Below are 15,884 nucleotides of genomic sequence, written 5' to 3'. Positions count from 1 at the left end.
TGCTGTTGCTTCATTTCTGGTTGCCGTGCCTCAAAAAGTACAGAAACGAGGAGATGCTTGGAGGTAACAGATGTGTCATGACCAGCAGTTTGTAGAGATAACCCCATGAAATGATGGGACAGCAAAGTGCTGCCATTAGCATAAATTCCCTTGTCAGAAGGTGGTGGGATCGGTTTCTCTCAATTCCCATCAGAAAATTTAGGGTAAATCTCAATCCATTAAACTGTAAATCATGCATCTGGAATGCAGTGGGATTTGGTAGAGGTGCACGGCTCCCCCTGCACACAGCGCTCGGGCCTCACGCCGAAAGCCCCATTCCTCTCCCCGTTGTCCCGCACTACACCTCCCGGCATTCCCGCTCCTTCCCGTCGGGCGCCGCGCAGGCCCCGGACTACACTTCCCAGCGGCACCGCCGCCGCAGGAATACATCGCCCAGGCGGCCCCGCGCCGCCGTTCCGCGCGTGCGCCGCCGAGGGCTGGGCTGTTGCTCCCTGACGGGCGGCTGCGGCGGGTCCTCGCCATGGAATCCTACGACGTGATAGCGAACCAGCCCGTCGTGATAGACAACGTGAGTGCGGGCGGCCAGGCGCCCCGGGAGCGGGGAGGGCGGGAAGGGACCGCGGGGAGCAATCCCTTTGTCATCGGGGATGGCCGCGCCCCGCCCGCCGCCACCACCATTACTCCCCCCCCTCCTTCTCCCGCCGGCCTGGCCGCCGCCTCAGGCCTTCGTACAGCGCCGTACGCAGGCAGCCGCCGGGGCGGGGCGCCGGGGCTCGGCGCACCGCGATTGGCTGAGGTGTGTGCCCGTCACCCGTCGGAGGGCCGCTGCCCCGCGCCGGTGGGGAGCAGCCCCCGCCGCCGCCGAGGTGTGTGGTGGCGGGGCGCGGCGGCCCCATTGGCTGTGGCGCTGTCAGTCAGCGGGCGGGAGGGGGGCAGCCCGGCGTTACCTGCCCGGTACCTGTGCTCATTGGCAGCCCGGGCTGCCCGTCAGGCGTGGCTGCATCCCGGCCGAGCGGCTCCGCCTTGTGGCGGGGGACAATGAGGGCTGGTGGGCCCGGTTTGGGCCGCGCTGCCCCCTCCCTCCCTGAGGGACCGGGCTGGAGGCGATGCCCTGCAGCCAGCGCCCTATCACGGCCCAGTGACCCCAGCACCAGCCACCTCCAACCTTCGCTGGTCACAGTAAGAGAGTGTTGGCACCCATGGCGTGGATCCCGCTCCGAATCCTGCAGGAGCAGAGCTCCAGAAGGAGCTGCGCCCAGCATGGGTTGCATCAGCTGTAATCTGACAGTGGGGTGTGGCGTTGCAGATGGCTGCTCCCAACAATGTTTCTGTGAGCTCAAAGCAGACCTTCAACCTGTGTGGGTAATGGCTCTGCTGGAGAGGAACAGTAGTTATTGCATGTCCTGGTGAGGTACTTCTGGGTCCGGCTCTGAGTAGCTACATCAAGGCTTGGGGTCTCAAGAGAAAGGACCATTCAGGAAGGGGTGGGAGGGCATATCTTGGACACTGCCTCCATATAGTGAGTCACAGATTGATGCTCCTCCCTTCTGACTTCTGCTGCCAGTGATTCAGATTTTGTTGTCTTGAAGGGTCAGTGCTGTGCTCACTTTTTTCTCCATAATCTTAATTTCTGCTGAATCTTTTTGCCATACAACATGTGGACTTGCTAACCTAGCACTTCTCAACCTATTCCCTTTATTCCCCATAGGCTGAATGATTGCAGGTCTTCTCAGATCAAGCCAGTTATTTTTCTGACCCCTTCTTTATTATCGATCCCAATTGCCTCTCTACATCTTTGAGTTCTCTGACACAGTTTTGTTTTTGTTTTTCTCCGCTGGAACTACAGCAGGGAGATTTAGTTAGACATTGAAAGAAAATACCTAATGGAGAAGGAGATTAAGCAATAGCATTGACCACATGGAAGTAAACGTTATCTTCTTCATTGGAGCCATTAAAGAATAAGTTGATTGCTTTTAGAGATGACTGGAATAGTGCTGGAATGACCCTGCTGCACTGTCAAGTGATTAGCTAATCATTAAAGTTACTTCCAGGCACGCTGGTACTGTTGAGGGTAAGTTTGTTGTGCTGCAGTCATATAGTAGTATCCTATATCCAATTCTGTTATTTAGCACAGCAGTGGCACCCCTGCTTCAGACCTGAAGAAGGGCTCTTGTGCCAGCAACTGACTCTGGTTTTTCTCTCCTTTTATCAGCTTGTCTTCTAAAAGCTAATTCTTCTTGCCTGCCTGATAAATGAGTTTCCCCCTTTCCCCTCCCTGTACAAGAAGCAGAATGAAGCAGTTGTTGTGACATCTGCCTTGAGCACTGGCAGGCTGTCAGCCAGGAGCCTTGTGGTGACGCTGCATTTTTGGTACTCTCCGGAGTTCAGGCAGGATGGGAAGTGGAGCTGCACAGAGCAGGTACCGCTGTTCCTGCTGCCTCATTACTGCTGTACCCCAGAGAGTTGCAGGCGCTTTCGCAGGGCTGAATGTTTTCCTGTGAAGGGGGAAATGAGATATTGAGCTGGTGGGTGAACCAGAATCCCCCAGTCTGAGCCCTGCTCTAGCATCTCAGTGTGTTCCAAAAGGGTGTTAAAGTATAAAGCTAAAAACTCAAGAAGGGTTTTTTCCTCTTGCCAAACAGTATGCTCAGCTGCATGTTTTCAGCAGGGAGAGCTCTGTAATATACACTGAGAAGCTGGAGCTGTGCCTCAGCACAACCTTAATACTCTTCATTGTCTAATAAGTAATTTCAAGAGTTGTGTTCTCATCTTGCACTGCTTCAAGAACTCTCTGAAATAAACACTCTGAAAGCCCTGATGAACATAATGCACGTGTAAATAGACAGTATGGTTCAGCTGTGTCCTAAGCAAGTCCAAATTCCTTGACCTCCATGGAATTGTCTCTGTTTGCACAAAAGAGGATAAAAGATGGCTTTGTAGTCTATGTGGTGGCGTTTTAAACAGCTGAGCTGTCATTAAGGGCCATTGTCTTTGGTTTGTGCTTCATCTTATAAAACGTGTATCTAATAAAACAGTATAATAAAACAACAATATGAAACATACACTCTCCATGACAAGTGCTACAAAGCAGATTGACTCTTGGTGGTTTCCATTTGTATTTGGGACCTGAATGTGCCAAGATGAATGAGTCAATAAGTGACTAGCCACAGAGCTAACGGAAGAGGCATGTACAGTTACTTCAAGGTACACGGGAGACTCTTTCATGAGATTATCTTCCTTGACCTTTACATTTGACATGTAGTTTTTCTTTCTTGTATTCCAAACAGAATGGGATGAAAGCCCAGCCAGGATGGTTACTGGTGGAAGGATGTTAATCTTTATGTTTTTTAAAAGGTTTTAATAAATCAGAGCTTGTAGCAGAAGGGAGGATGCATGGGTTTTTTGCTTATTTGAAACAGAGATTAAAATCCCAAAGTTTTTACTTTAAACCTTCTGAATGAGCCAGGGTTACTTAAAAATTTAAGCCTTTTCCTTTCATTGCACAGGAATCTGAGTGGTCTATAATAAACAGATTTATTCAGTGCACACATAGCTTCAAAGGAGTAAAATGTTTTCAAGCAAAATGGAATAGGTCAGAAAGTGCTGTCAGGTCTTTGTATTGCAGAGATAGCAAACAGCTGTGCTTGGTGTGTTCCCAGGCACTTGGAAGCATAGCTCTGTTGAAGTCTCATCCTACGGCACATTCAAAACAGTCATTCCTCTTTGACTCCAGCTAGGAGTTCTGAGCTACCCACGTATTTGGTTAACTTTGAACCTCGATATGTAAACCTTAAAATGCAGAACTTGCTGGGAATCTCACCAGGACACAGTGGGTGATTTTAAGCCTGGTATAAGGAAGTTTCAGTCTCTGCATTAAAACAGGAGCATCACTGTTCTCCTGAAACCACTTCCCAGCAGCAGACTGTGCTGGCAGCCGGAGCAGTCATTATTTTGAATAAAATAGTCAATAAGCACAATATTCTGATGTGGTTCTGGTACTGCTTTTGATTCAACTTTTTTTCTACAAGACTTGACAAAGGATGGTATTATTTCCCAGGTATAGAGTTGTTTATAGGGAAACTAAAAACAGCGGGTTTGTTCTTTGCTTTGCTTTGAAGTGAGTAGCCAGAAGAGTCTGTCTAAAGGGAAGTCTTTTAAGCACTTCACAGCTCACTTTGTCACAGTGCAGACCTTGGGATGAAACTGAAGTCCTTCTTGCCCAGAGGGAATAGTCGTGCCCAGGTGCCAGCTTGGGTGTGTTCCCTGAGCCAGCCTGGCTGCAGGTGTTGGTCAGGAGACAAGGATTCAAGCAATCTACCTTCTGTATGTTTTATAACTAGCTAGGTTTGGTTTGCAGGGTGTTCCTGATCTCATCTCCTATGGATGCATCCTTGCAAATCTGATACTGGCAGGTTTAAGGCAGGAGTGCCCTGGTAGCAGAGCACAATCCTATGTGCAAAGCCTGGCACCTCATTTGAAATTGCTGATAAAATAGCTTGGGAATAAGGCACTGGGCTGTGAACTGGAGAGGCTGGGGCTGCCCTGCATTCCTTTCTGCTGAGCCTGCTCTGGCTGGTAACCTCTGGCAGCCCGAGCAATGCATTTGGCCTCAGCCTCCAAGAGAAAGCTGTGATGCTGACTTATGCAGAGGTGGTGGGAAGAAGAAAGCAATGGAGGAGCTGCATTGTTACTCATTTTGAAATGCTCTGGGGCAGTCAAAATGACTTTTTGGCCTCAAAAACAGACCAGTTCTGCTGTAGAGCCCTTGAGAGTGAACAGTCACTTCACAGGTCATGGGTTTCAATGCAAGCTCCCATGCTTTGCTCCCAGCATGTGATAAAGTGGAACTGCTCCTCTTTCTGCACAGAGTTTGCTCCCATACTAGTCTGGGATTACCAGTGTGGTTTATCCAAGGGGATGCTATGAAAATCCATTCCTTGGCAAACTTGGGTATTCCTGCAAGGTCCTCTTTGTTTTGAGATGTCATTTCTTATACAGGGAGAGGAAATGGAGGAGGGGAAGGAGTCAGCACAGATCCAAGTTGATGATGGAGTTCTCAGGATGCTTCCGGATGACACTGATGGGATGGGAGGTGCAGGGCCAGATGCCCAGCACTGACTCCCTGCCAGGGCCTCCCTGTGGCTGGTTTTGTCCACTCTGTGTTTGCTGCTTTCAGTGGTGCAGAAGGCTTTTTGGATCGGTGCCGTTCTGACTGCCATACTCAATCTCTTCTTCCTTGTCCCTTCTAAATAAGCCGTATCCTGTCAGCCACTTTTCCTGCCTCCAGCCTTTCCTCTTGGAGCCTGACTGGCATCTTTGTTCTTCCCACATCCCAGTGTGGGTTTGTTTCCAGTGTCTTTTCTGACCACATTTCTGTGACCTGCCTCCTCAGTGTTAGCTAGTCTATCCACCACCTGATCTTCTTTTCCCTAGTCTCCACGCCACTGTTTCACACAGTCCTTTCCTACCCCTCCTCTGGCTTTATCCACCCTCCCTCCATCCGTTCTGATTTTATTCTGAGAGGCCTAGAGCCTTCCTCCTCCCCTTTTTAGCAGGGTTAGCCTCTTGCCTCCCTAGCAATAGCACTGGGTAGAAAAACACTTTGTACAGAGCAGCATTTAGGTGTGCAGGTGAAGCAGGACCAGGATGCCCCTGGATGTTTGCCCATATGTGATGTGTCACTACCAAGGAAGGTTCCAGTTACTCTCCTTCTGTGGCCCGGCTGGCACCTTCCCGTGCCCAGTCCTGCCTGGAGAATCAGTCTGTGGGGAGCTTTATTCCTAGTAAAAAAGAGAAGATCTGTCAGTGTTGATGTACTTTGCTGCTCCTTTAAAACTTGTGAAGATGGCTGGATGAATGACAAACTCATGTATTTATCTGTTGCTCCCACAGGGTTCTGGTGTGATTAAAGCAGGTTTTGCAGGCGATCAAATACCGAAATACTGCTTTCCAAACTAGTAAGTATTCTGCTGGTCTTGTTAGTTTCTTAGTGCCTTGTACCAATTGCCTGATATGTAGAGGGGAAGAATGGTCCAATTTTGTCACTGGAGAAAGGAATTATTCTATTTCTGCCTGCTGCACAGAAGCATCAGGGAGATGCGACTCTGCTACTAAGCACTTTGAGATTTTCCCAGTGGGAACACGCCATAAAGGATGACTTACCACTTTGTCAGGCTCAACACCCAACCAGAGCTGTAGGATCTTTTTTAGACTTGAGACAGGAAAAGAACTGTCAAAAAGATGAAGCTGGAACAAGAGGTGTGAAGACCTCTGTACATTCCTGGTGTGTGATCTGATGCCTTGATTCCTGCCACACTTCCTTGGAAGTTTTCTGAGAGTTTTAATAGGAGAACTGCTGGATCAGGAACAGTGATAGTCACTGGAGTGGGGTTTTAATGAGTATATTTGTGTTCTGTATGATGAGGTGCGGTATGGGACTATGAGAGTGTGGTCTGAGAAACCTACCTGGGTTGGGCAACACCATGTGGATCTATGAGTTCAGACCGTTGCTCACTATAGCCATGGTCACCCCAGTTACTGCTGAATAAAGAAGTTCTGAATCACCAGGGAGAGTGTTGGCAGACTCAGCAATGTGTCCTGCCAGTTCAGAACTGTCTACAATCTGTTCCCTTCACCTCTGATTCTTAGATTAGCACAGAGCAAACCTGGGTCTGTCTGCACCTTCCGGTGCCCATGCACTCACCCATTGCTTTAAAAGTACTGATTAGGACAGAGGAACACAAAGTAATTAATCCCTAGGTGCATCTTAGTTCACTCTCCAGAAGTGTTTATACTCTTGCTTCTGTTCCAGTGTGGGCAGACCAAAGCACGTTCGTGTTATGGCTGGTGCTTTAGAAGGGGACATTTTCATTGGTCCAAAAGCAGAGGTAAGACACTTATATACTGCATTTCTCCATACATCCCAGTATGCTGCTGTAAGAAGCTGTAGCAGTTGCACCTGAAAGGGCTATGGTTCCTTGGTATCAGTATATAGATCTGAAGAACAGAATGGATTGTCACTTTGAAGCATGTCCAAGATAGAGTGGGAAGCTCCATAAAATTCTTGCGCCAACCTGCTGATCACAGACCTTTCTCCCAACTCCTATATCTCTCCTTTTTCCCTAGGCTACTTCTAGGTCTGTGTGGTTACATCCCCATCTTTTTGACAGGGAGCTTTAGCAATGGACCTACTTGGTTGTCTTTTATTTCCCTGACGTGGGCAAGAAGCTTGCTTTCCATAGTCCTGCGTTGTCAACGTCTAAGTCATATGGTCTCACATTTCTTGTGAGCCCTCCAAACTGCATTCCCTGTTATGTTTTGCCACCCTGTTATGTTTTATATCATAACTGAGCTGGTAGAACAAAAACACCATTTGATAGGTGCCTGTATGTTATCTTGAAAAGTGTTAAAATGGAATGTGCTCTACAGATGCCAGACTTGGTATAAAAAGGCCTTGTTTAATCTTGTGAATGCTTCTTTGGGAGAGATGTTTGTGATCAATGTTTGGGTTTTGCCCTATATGCTAGAGATAAGTTGTCTTTTAGTGGAATAAAAAGTGAGTTAATCATAGTGATTAGAAATGTGCATACCTGTCAGACTCAAACAATCACTCTTGTGTTTGCTCAGGAGCACAGAGGTCTCCTCTCGATCCGTTACCCTATGGAGCATGGCATAGTGAAGGACTGGAATGACATGGAGCGCATTTGGCAGTATGTGTATTCAAAAGACCAGCTTCAGACATTCTCAGAGGAGGTAAGATACCTCATTATGAATGGCACGGATGTCATTCAGTGTGTGTGTAACACCAGGACCCTTGGAACTCCAGGAAAGATACAGGACTTTTCTTTCTAAGTGTGTCTGTTAAAATTACATTCTTTCACCTCTGGAGAGATCCTGCATGGGAAGTGTCCAAGCAGAATTCCTCCCCAGATCTAATGTTCTGGCATGATGGAAAATCTGACTTTCAGCATTTGTTATTCACACTCTCTCTTATGATTCTGCTTTAGGCCAAGTGCTTCTAACTTTTCCTGTTCTGCCTGCGCATCAGGCATATCCAGTCAGCTGTGACATGAGTTGAAGTGAGGAAGGAGAAAACCACAATCCTGTGGTCTGGAAAGAGCTGACCAAAAAATTATTAAATGACTGAGAGTGATAGGTTGTGTAAGTGGAGCAGGAATATTTCTGCCTGCTCGTGGTAAGACCATACGCCTTCACCCTTAAAAGAGTGTGTATTTTGGCTAACTTGGCTGACTTCTGGCACTGAGAGTCATCTTGTTCATCCTCATGGAGCAGGGTTGCTCACAGAATAGATGTCCTAACGCTTCTTCATATCTAGACCAGAGCCCTGCTGGTCTTCCAGCTTAATAGAGGTTATTCACAGACTACTACAGCGCCGTAGCTGAAGTTATTCCTTTCTACCTGTCCTCTTGCACAAGTGAACAAATAAGCAGAAATTCTCAGGAACACATGCCCCTGGTTACTGCAGCACAGCTCCTTTTCTTCCCCAGCATCCTGTGCTGCTGACAGAAGCACCCCTAAACCCACGCAAGAACAGGGAGCGTGCTGCTGAGGTGTTTTTTGAGACCTTCAATGTGCCGGCGCTATTCATCTCCATGCAAGCTGTGCTTAGCCTGTAAGTGTTTCTTGCCTTTGATCTGTGCTTGTGGAATGTTGCCATGAAATCTACTTTTAACCAAAAAAAATCCTCCACCTGTGTAAGACACACACTGCCCCTTGTCAGGCAAGAACTGAATCTCACTTTTAGTTTCTGTATTAAAGATTTTACAGGAATTTGCTGAATTATGATGAGAACTATTGGGGAGGAGGAAGTTAGCCCCTGTTCCTAGAATAGAATCATAGAATCATAGAATAGTTAGGGTTGGAAAGGACCTTAAGATCATCAAGTTCCAACCCCCCTACCATGGGCAGGGACACCTCCCTCTAAACCATATCACCCAAGGCCTCGTCCAGCCTGGCCTTGAACACTGCCAGGGATGGAGCATTCACAACCTCCCTGGGCAACCCATTCCAGTGCCTCACCACCCTAACAGGAAAGAATTTCCTCCTTATATCCAATCTAAACTTCCCCTGTTTAAGTTTTAACCCATTACCCCTTGTCCTGTCACAACAGTCCCTAATGAAGAGTCCCTCCCCAGCATCCCTATAGGCCCCCTTCAGATACTGGAAAGGTGCTCTGAGGTCTCCACGCAGCCTTCTCTTCTCCAGGCTGAACAGCCCCAACTTTCTCAGCCTGTCTTCATATGGGAGGTGCTCCATGTGAAACCTCTGCTCGCTGAGTAGAGCCTGGATGTGCTGCATGCTTGGGGTCACTCCAAATTGCTTGTTCTGACTTGATTGTTTGCCCCTTTGCTAGCTATGCCACTGGGAGGACCACAGGAGTGGTGCTGGACTCTGGGGATGGCGTTACCCATGCGGTTCCCATCTATGAAGGCTTTGCCATGCCTCACTCCATCATGCGGATTGACATTGCTGGCCGCGATGTCTCCCGCTTCCTGCGTCTCTATCTCCGGAAGGAGGGCTACGACTTCCACACAACCTCTGAGTTTGAGATTGTCAAGACCATCAAGGAGGTGATGCACTGTCTGTTTCTGGCTTTATCCAAGAAGGGACTTCTGCCCAAGGGCAGTCATGACTTGGGGAAGTCTGTTGGGAAGTGCCAGCCTACCTAGCTCCACACCTCATTCCTTTATCCATCAGAGGGAGACACTGCTTGAACAAGGGGTGGTGGACAAGATGACCTCCAGAGGTCCCTTGCAACCTCAGTTATGCTGTGTTCTGGAGACTTACAGTCAAGGTTGCGTCTAATCACTGTTGAGGGGCTGTTAACATGGAGATTGAGACAGGCTGGTGATTCAGAATCTTGTTTTGCATTGATCTGTGCTGCAGTTTCTCAGGGTCTGATGATACCTTTGACTAGTGTTTGTTTACCCTACAGGGCAGGGGTCTGTAAAACCCAGGGCAGGCAGGGATCACAGGTGGGATATTACAGGTATTTTACCTGATGTGAGCCCAAAAGGTCTTTCCCCAGCACAAAATACTGTTGACATTGGTCTCCCCAAAGGGATCTACAGATTTTGATTGTTAGTGAGAAAAGTATTTTATCAGAAGCGTTTGGGTTTACCCTTCTCACCTCCTCCTCTGTGTCTCTGTTTCCTCTCCAGCGTGCCTGCTACCTGTCAATAAACCCCCAGAAGGATGAGACTCTGGAGACCGAGAAGGCTCAGTACTACCTGCCAGATGGAAGCACTATTGAGGTTTGTAAGGATTGCCCTCAGAGGATCCTAATGTGAAGCACAGGGTTTCCAGAATAGCCTTCTGCCTAGTGATGGGAAACTTAATGCGGTGTTAGATGGGAGGGGATAGTTTCAAAGACCAGAACCCACCCCAGGCTATTGACTGGGCACTAGAATTCCTAAGGGAAGCAAGCATTGTTAGAAACTTCACAACTCCTACTGGAAGTCCTGGGTAAGGGTGCAGTGCAGCCATGGGGACTGAGGGCAGGCTCTGATCTAGCCAATCTTTATGCAGATTGGGTATGGAGTGTGAGTAGTTACCTGCTCACTGAACTCAGCAGTGGGTTTGTATGTGGCTTTCATCTTGCCTAGAGGAGCACAAACAATTCCTTTGAAGAGTGAGTAGGAATATTCCTTAAAAGACTGAGCCCACTATAGAATGGTGGAAGGAGAGGAAATACAGGTCTTGCCTCCAGCACCAGGGGTGGATCCGCTCCCTTTTCTGCCAGTGACCTGCTATATGGAGCTGAGCAAGTTTCTTCATCTCTTTGATCTGCAAAATGGAACTAGTGCTCTTTCTAGAAGCAGACCAAACTGGTGTTCACTTGGGAACTAATGATGCAGCATCAGTGCCCAGGATGCTTCATTGTTCTCAAGTTTCACATCAGAAGGGCAGGCCCAAACTGTGATGGTGCACAGAGCCTCACTGCTGTCCCTTCCCCTGTGTTAACTTCTCTGCTTGCAGATTGGCGCTGCCCGTTTTCGAGCCCCGGAGCTCCTGTTCCGGCCAGACCTAATAGGGGAGGAATGTGAAGGACTCCATGAGGTGCTTGTTTTTGCCATTCAGAAATCAGACATGGACCTGAGGCGAACGCTGTTCTCCAACATCGTGCTCTCTGGAGGCTCCACACTCTTCAAAGGTTCCTGTTCTCTTCTCTTTCAGTGGGCTGTGACATAACTGATCTCTTGCTTCCTTCTCATGGGAAACTGCAGAGATAACCTAGATCACCCAACTTGCCCTGGGGGGATAAGGCTGTGGGAACTCTCTCAGGGGGGTTACTGTCTATGAGCCCTGATCATACCCTTCTGGGTATGCAGGATGCCATTGCCCTTGTATGTCACCTGCTGGGCTTGCAGGGTTTTTACTGTTTTCCTCCTGAGTCAGGACTGAGTAAGTGTTTTCTTTCCTGCTGCTGTAGTTCAGGATATTTGAGACCAGGTACCTAAAAGGCTCTTGAATCTCCTGAGGTTCCCTTAGGTCTTTGGTGTGTGCAAGAGTCTGAGAGTCCTGGTGCTGCATACGTGTGTGTCAGCTGCATGTGTGCAGAAAGCTTTCTACCCCTCCCCTTGGTGCTCAGGTAGTCCCCATTGACTTAAAGATGTCCTCTGCCAGAACCTGTTGACCTGTTACTCACAGATGGACATCTCCAGATAGCTCCTGGTCTTCCCATTTAAACACTGCTCCCCTATACACATGGGCTGAACACAGGAGGAACGCACAGGGAACAAGGAGGTCCTGGCTAAAAGTCCTATTTGCTCCTCACAAGTTGCTGCTTAGGGGTGGAACCCAGTGTGCTTTGTTTGAAATGGGTCTGAGTGAGATCAGATCCCTTTATGTTGCTGGCTGTGTTCTGTGCCTTTCCAAACTGGTCTGTCTGTGGGATCTGGAGTGGAAAATTTGAGTAGGGCTGCATAGGACAAGTCCACATTGTTAGCAGATGGAACCTGGGATTTGGCCGAGGAGCTCACACTCCACACTTTGTCTTGCGCAGGCTTTGGTGACAGGCTGTTGAGTGAAGTGAAGAAACTAGCTCCGAAGGACGTCAAAATAAGGGTAGGAGCAATCTCTCTGTGTTTATGCTTCCTGCATGTAGTGTTCTGTCACCTTTAAAGAACCATGCTGAGAGTGCAGCTGCCATTTGCTTCAAACCAGAAATGACTTCCCTGAGACAGCCCAGCAGTATTTGTTGTTTCAATGAAAAACTGTTTTCATCACTGAGAGGGTGGCTTCTCTGACAACGTGGCCCCTGTCCAGGATCCTGGACCACAGTGGCTGTTTCAAGGGGTGCTGTTGGGTGTCCCTCTGGTGGGAGAGATCATACCTGTGTTTGTCAGCTGTTAGCCATAGTGGAATGGGGGCAGCATGCCAGGAGGAGCAGTCTGGAGCCTGGGAAGGTGCTGACCGATTCTCTCTTTCTCCCAGATATCAGCTCCTCAGGAGAGATTGTATTCCACGTGGATTGGGTACGTAGTACATGATGGCACATCTTGCTGTGGGATGGGGGCTAGGGAGGCACAGCCTGACACACTTGCACTATTGTTCCTTAAGTGGTCAGGAGGGTTTGTTCGCCTGCACGATGGTCAGCAACCAGCAGGTTGTTTGGGAGGGGGAGCTGGTGGCAGGCTCCAGTGCTGGCACATCTGAGGCCAACAGGAGAGGAAGTGGCTGTCCAGAGTGTTTCAGTTGTAGATAGCCTCAGCAGCTTTCTGATATGGGGAAGCATCGTGCAATAGGAAGAGCTCACCTCTGTGGAGATACGATGAGAGTGCTGCCAACGTTGTCTTTTAACCCATACTGTCTCTCCCCAGCGGCTCTATCCTGGCCTCACTGGACACCTTTAAGAAAATGTGGGTTTCGAAAAAAGAATATGAAGAAGACGGAGCTCGTGCCATCCACCGAAAAACCTTCTAGCCCTGGGACCTGTCCTCAGTCTCCTCCGAAGACTCACTTCAGTTCTAAACTCGCTTTTCTGAGTCCGAGTGTCTGAGAGCTGCCTGTGTGTGTGTGTGTGCGCCAGCATGCCCCGATGTCACTGAGCAAAGACAACAGCAGCAGGAGGGTTGTATTAGTACTACTAACTTCTTGGGTTTTTTATTTTACTTTTGTTTGTTTTGTTGTTGGGTATTTTTTTTATCATTGGAAAGGGGAAAATACCAATCCGAATGTCTCCAGAATGGCCCATTCCTTTTTCATTTCAGTCCGTTAATTTCTGTATCGCAGTCACATTTGTCACTGTAAAACAAACAAAGCAGCAAGCAAAAACAAAGGGAACAGCTTATAGAAACTGCCTGGCAAGCCAGAAGGGAGCCAACCACTGCTTTAGTCAGCCCTGGATTGTCTGGAAACACAACCAAGGCCCCATAGCTACTTCCTTCTTCAGCAGCGGCTTCACCATCAGTGGGTTTTTGAAGTTGGTTTTAATATATATATATATTTTTTTTTATTATTAAGAGAAAGCACATTCTCAACAGTTAAACCCATTTGCCCCCACTGTTTTGGGTGTGTGAGTGTGTGTATGCCTGTGGAACTTCTTAGCCTGATGCGTGGGTCTGCACCGCAGCTGGAGAAGTTGGTGATAGGACTTAGTTTGTATTGCATGGAGTAGAACAAAGCAAACCTAATCAGCTGTCATTGTCCTAGACGGTTATTCTCTCGTACCTTGTTTTAAATACTTCTCTGGAAGCAAGTCCCCCAGAATGGGGGTGAAGGCACTTGTGTGTCCCCCCTCAACCTGCCAAGATTTACAGTGCTGAGTTCTCGTGTTCTCTGTAAGAGTCAAGGCTGTTTCCCTCCTTCCTGCCACGTCAGGGCAAAGGGAGCATGTATTCACAGCCAGGCATAACTCCTGTGTACTTCATCCATTCTGGGGCAAAACCAGTAATTTGAAAGGTGCATTGTAATGTAAAAATTGCTTTATTTATTGAAATGTCTGAGGATATCTCAAATAACTGACCACAGCACCTGGGAATTACGCTCTGGGTCTTCTTTGAACACCTGATGCCAGCTGTCCCTTGCTTGATGTTAACTCTGTGTACAGCACACTTGCTTAGCGCAGCAGCCAGCCCTGTGATGCCACCCGGTAACTGCTGTTCTCTATGAGTGCACTGAAGGAGAGGACAATAAACCCTACCAGGACATTGGTGTGAGCAGCAGGTTTGTGAGCAGGACCCTGTCATGCTGGCTGCGTGCCTTTGTTCAGCTGGTGGCTGCTTTGCTTCTACTGTTCTACAAGCAAGGGCAGGGCTATGGACCTGCTTACATTGGGGTGTGCCACTGCTTCCCCTTCAGGTTCGTCTTCTGCATTATTTGGTGCTCTTTTCTTTCTGTTGTTGTTTTTCTGCAGCACGTGGCAGTAGCAGTGGAGCTGGAGTTGCTCGGTGGCGGTTCCTCCCTCTTCCCCTCCATCCTGTTCATTGCCATGCGTCACCCTGGGGTCACTCGCTCTCAAGTGCAGAGCTGGGGTAGGAGCTGGAGGGCTGCTGCAGAGGAGTCAGAAAGTGGGTGCCTTTGTCTCAGCCCAGGTGAATGGGAGAGCAGCATGTTCCCCCTGTGGGCACCATGTTCCTAGGGCCCACCAGTGGGCTCCAGATCTGTAGGCAGGCAGGAGTGGTGGTCTCCTCCCAGGTGAGACCAAGCTGCTTGTTCACTTACTCCTCAGAGCAGACTGTTTTAAGCAAGAACCCAGCAGGTAGAAAAGAACCATCAATGCTCAGCCTTCTGCTGGAAAATCAGTTCCCCTTGCTGGTTTGCTGCAGCATGTGGAGGAGAAGCAGCATCCCCCCCTTCTCGGTTGGGTCAGCACATCCCAGGCAGTGCCAGCGATCTCCTCCTGCTCCCTGCCCCACTGCTGCCCTTGCAGAAGCAGCAGTGCTCCACTTTGTAACCCGCAGTGACCGGACAGAAAGGTGCCGTCTCTGATCCAGCGTTCGTTTGATCTGCCTGACTGTTCCCTCGCACACTGTCCAAACCATGTTGCCTGGTGGTGCCCAGCATACTTAAATAAAATAATTCATATACAACCCTCAAGCCTCCTGGCTTCATCTTCCCCCACGTGCGGTGTTAAGGAGGTAACCTGTGCTTTCCTCTTGACTGCAGGTTTGCTGCTGGCTGATCTCAGCTAGAAAACATCATCTCTTGTCTGGGATCACATTCCTGGCCTGGCTTTTGGGCTGAGGGGAGGAGGGGCCTGGGCTTCAGCTGTGGTGTGCACTGGTGATGTCCAAAGCTGCTCTACCCCCCAGCAACCATTATATTATCCTCAAGACCTCAGTTTTTCACTGTGGAGAGGGCAAGGGCTGGTGCAGTTATGCCCCTGTTCTCCCACACAACCACAGCCAGGTGCCATCCACCCACTGGAATAAAACCACCAAGCAGTACAGAAAAGATTAGTTTATGAAATGAAGAATCATTCCCAAACCTTGTGGTAAGTTGCACATAACTTAATGATTGGAACACCAAGAGCTACAGAAGCCTCACAGCAAGAACGTCTTGGTCCAAGACGGAAGGCAGCCGTGTCCTGAGGCAGGATGGAAGGTTTGTGGGTGACCCGAGGGAACCTGGCACTAACCAGCACATCCCTATGCATACGCTTTCAGACACTGCCCCTCCTGCTGCAGGCACACACAGGGCAGAGCTCTGCTTTGGCACATCATTTCTGCCTACCCCCAAATGCAATGCAGGGACTGGAGAGGCGCTCCCTGACCTCAGGGATCCCTTTGGGGACTGTCTCCCCCCAGCCAAAACCACCTGCTCTCCTCGGGTGCATGGCTTGGCAGCCACGGATCTGGTCACACTCTGGAGCCCCATTTCAAATGGAGACCATCTGAGATACCTTCTCTCCCACAAGGGTA

General features: G+C 49.0%; 1 protein-coding gene across 1 annotated transcript; it reads left to right on the top strand.

Moving 5' to 3' along the window:
- The first annotated feature begins 418 nt into the window (after positions 1 to 418).
- ACTR1A (actin related protein 1A) lies at positions 419 to 15,055 on the top strand. The gene is made up of 11 exons (XM_061372541.1): positions 419 to 568; positions 5,893 to 5,957; positions 6,812 to 6,887; positions 7,627 to 7,752; positions 8,508 to 8,632; positions 9,374 to 9,590; positions 10,182 to 10,274; positions 10,999 to 11,173; positions 12,026 to 12,087; positions 12,457 to 12,497; positions 12,843 to 15,055. The coding sequence occupies exons 1-11, from the start codon at positions 521 to 523 to the stop codon at positions 12,943 to 12,945; spliced, it is 1,131 nt and encodes a 376-aa protein (XP_061228525.1). The 5' UTR covers positions 419 to 520; the 3' UTR covers positions 12,946 to 15,055.
- Positions 15,056 to 15,884: the final 829 nt, after the last annotated feature.

Source organism: Neopsephotus bourkii, unplaced genomic scaffold (genome assembly GCF_033783945.1).
Source record: "Neopsephotus bourkii isolate Nb327-2 ecotype Australia unplaced genomic scaffold, CSIRO-AGI_Nbou_v1 NB_1615, whole genome shotgun sequence".
In the NCBI taxonomy this organism is placed as follows: domain Eukaryota; kingdom Metazoa; phylum Chordata; class Aves; order Psittaciformes; family Psittacidae; genus Neopsephotus; species Neopsephotus bourkii.
Note: the sequence above shows the minus strand (reverse complement) of the source record. Positions and strands in the feature narration are given on the sequence as shown.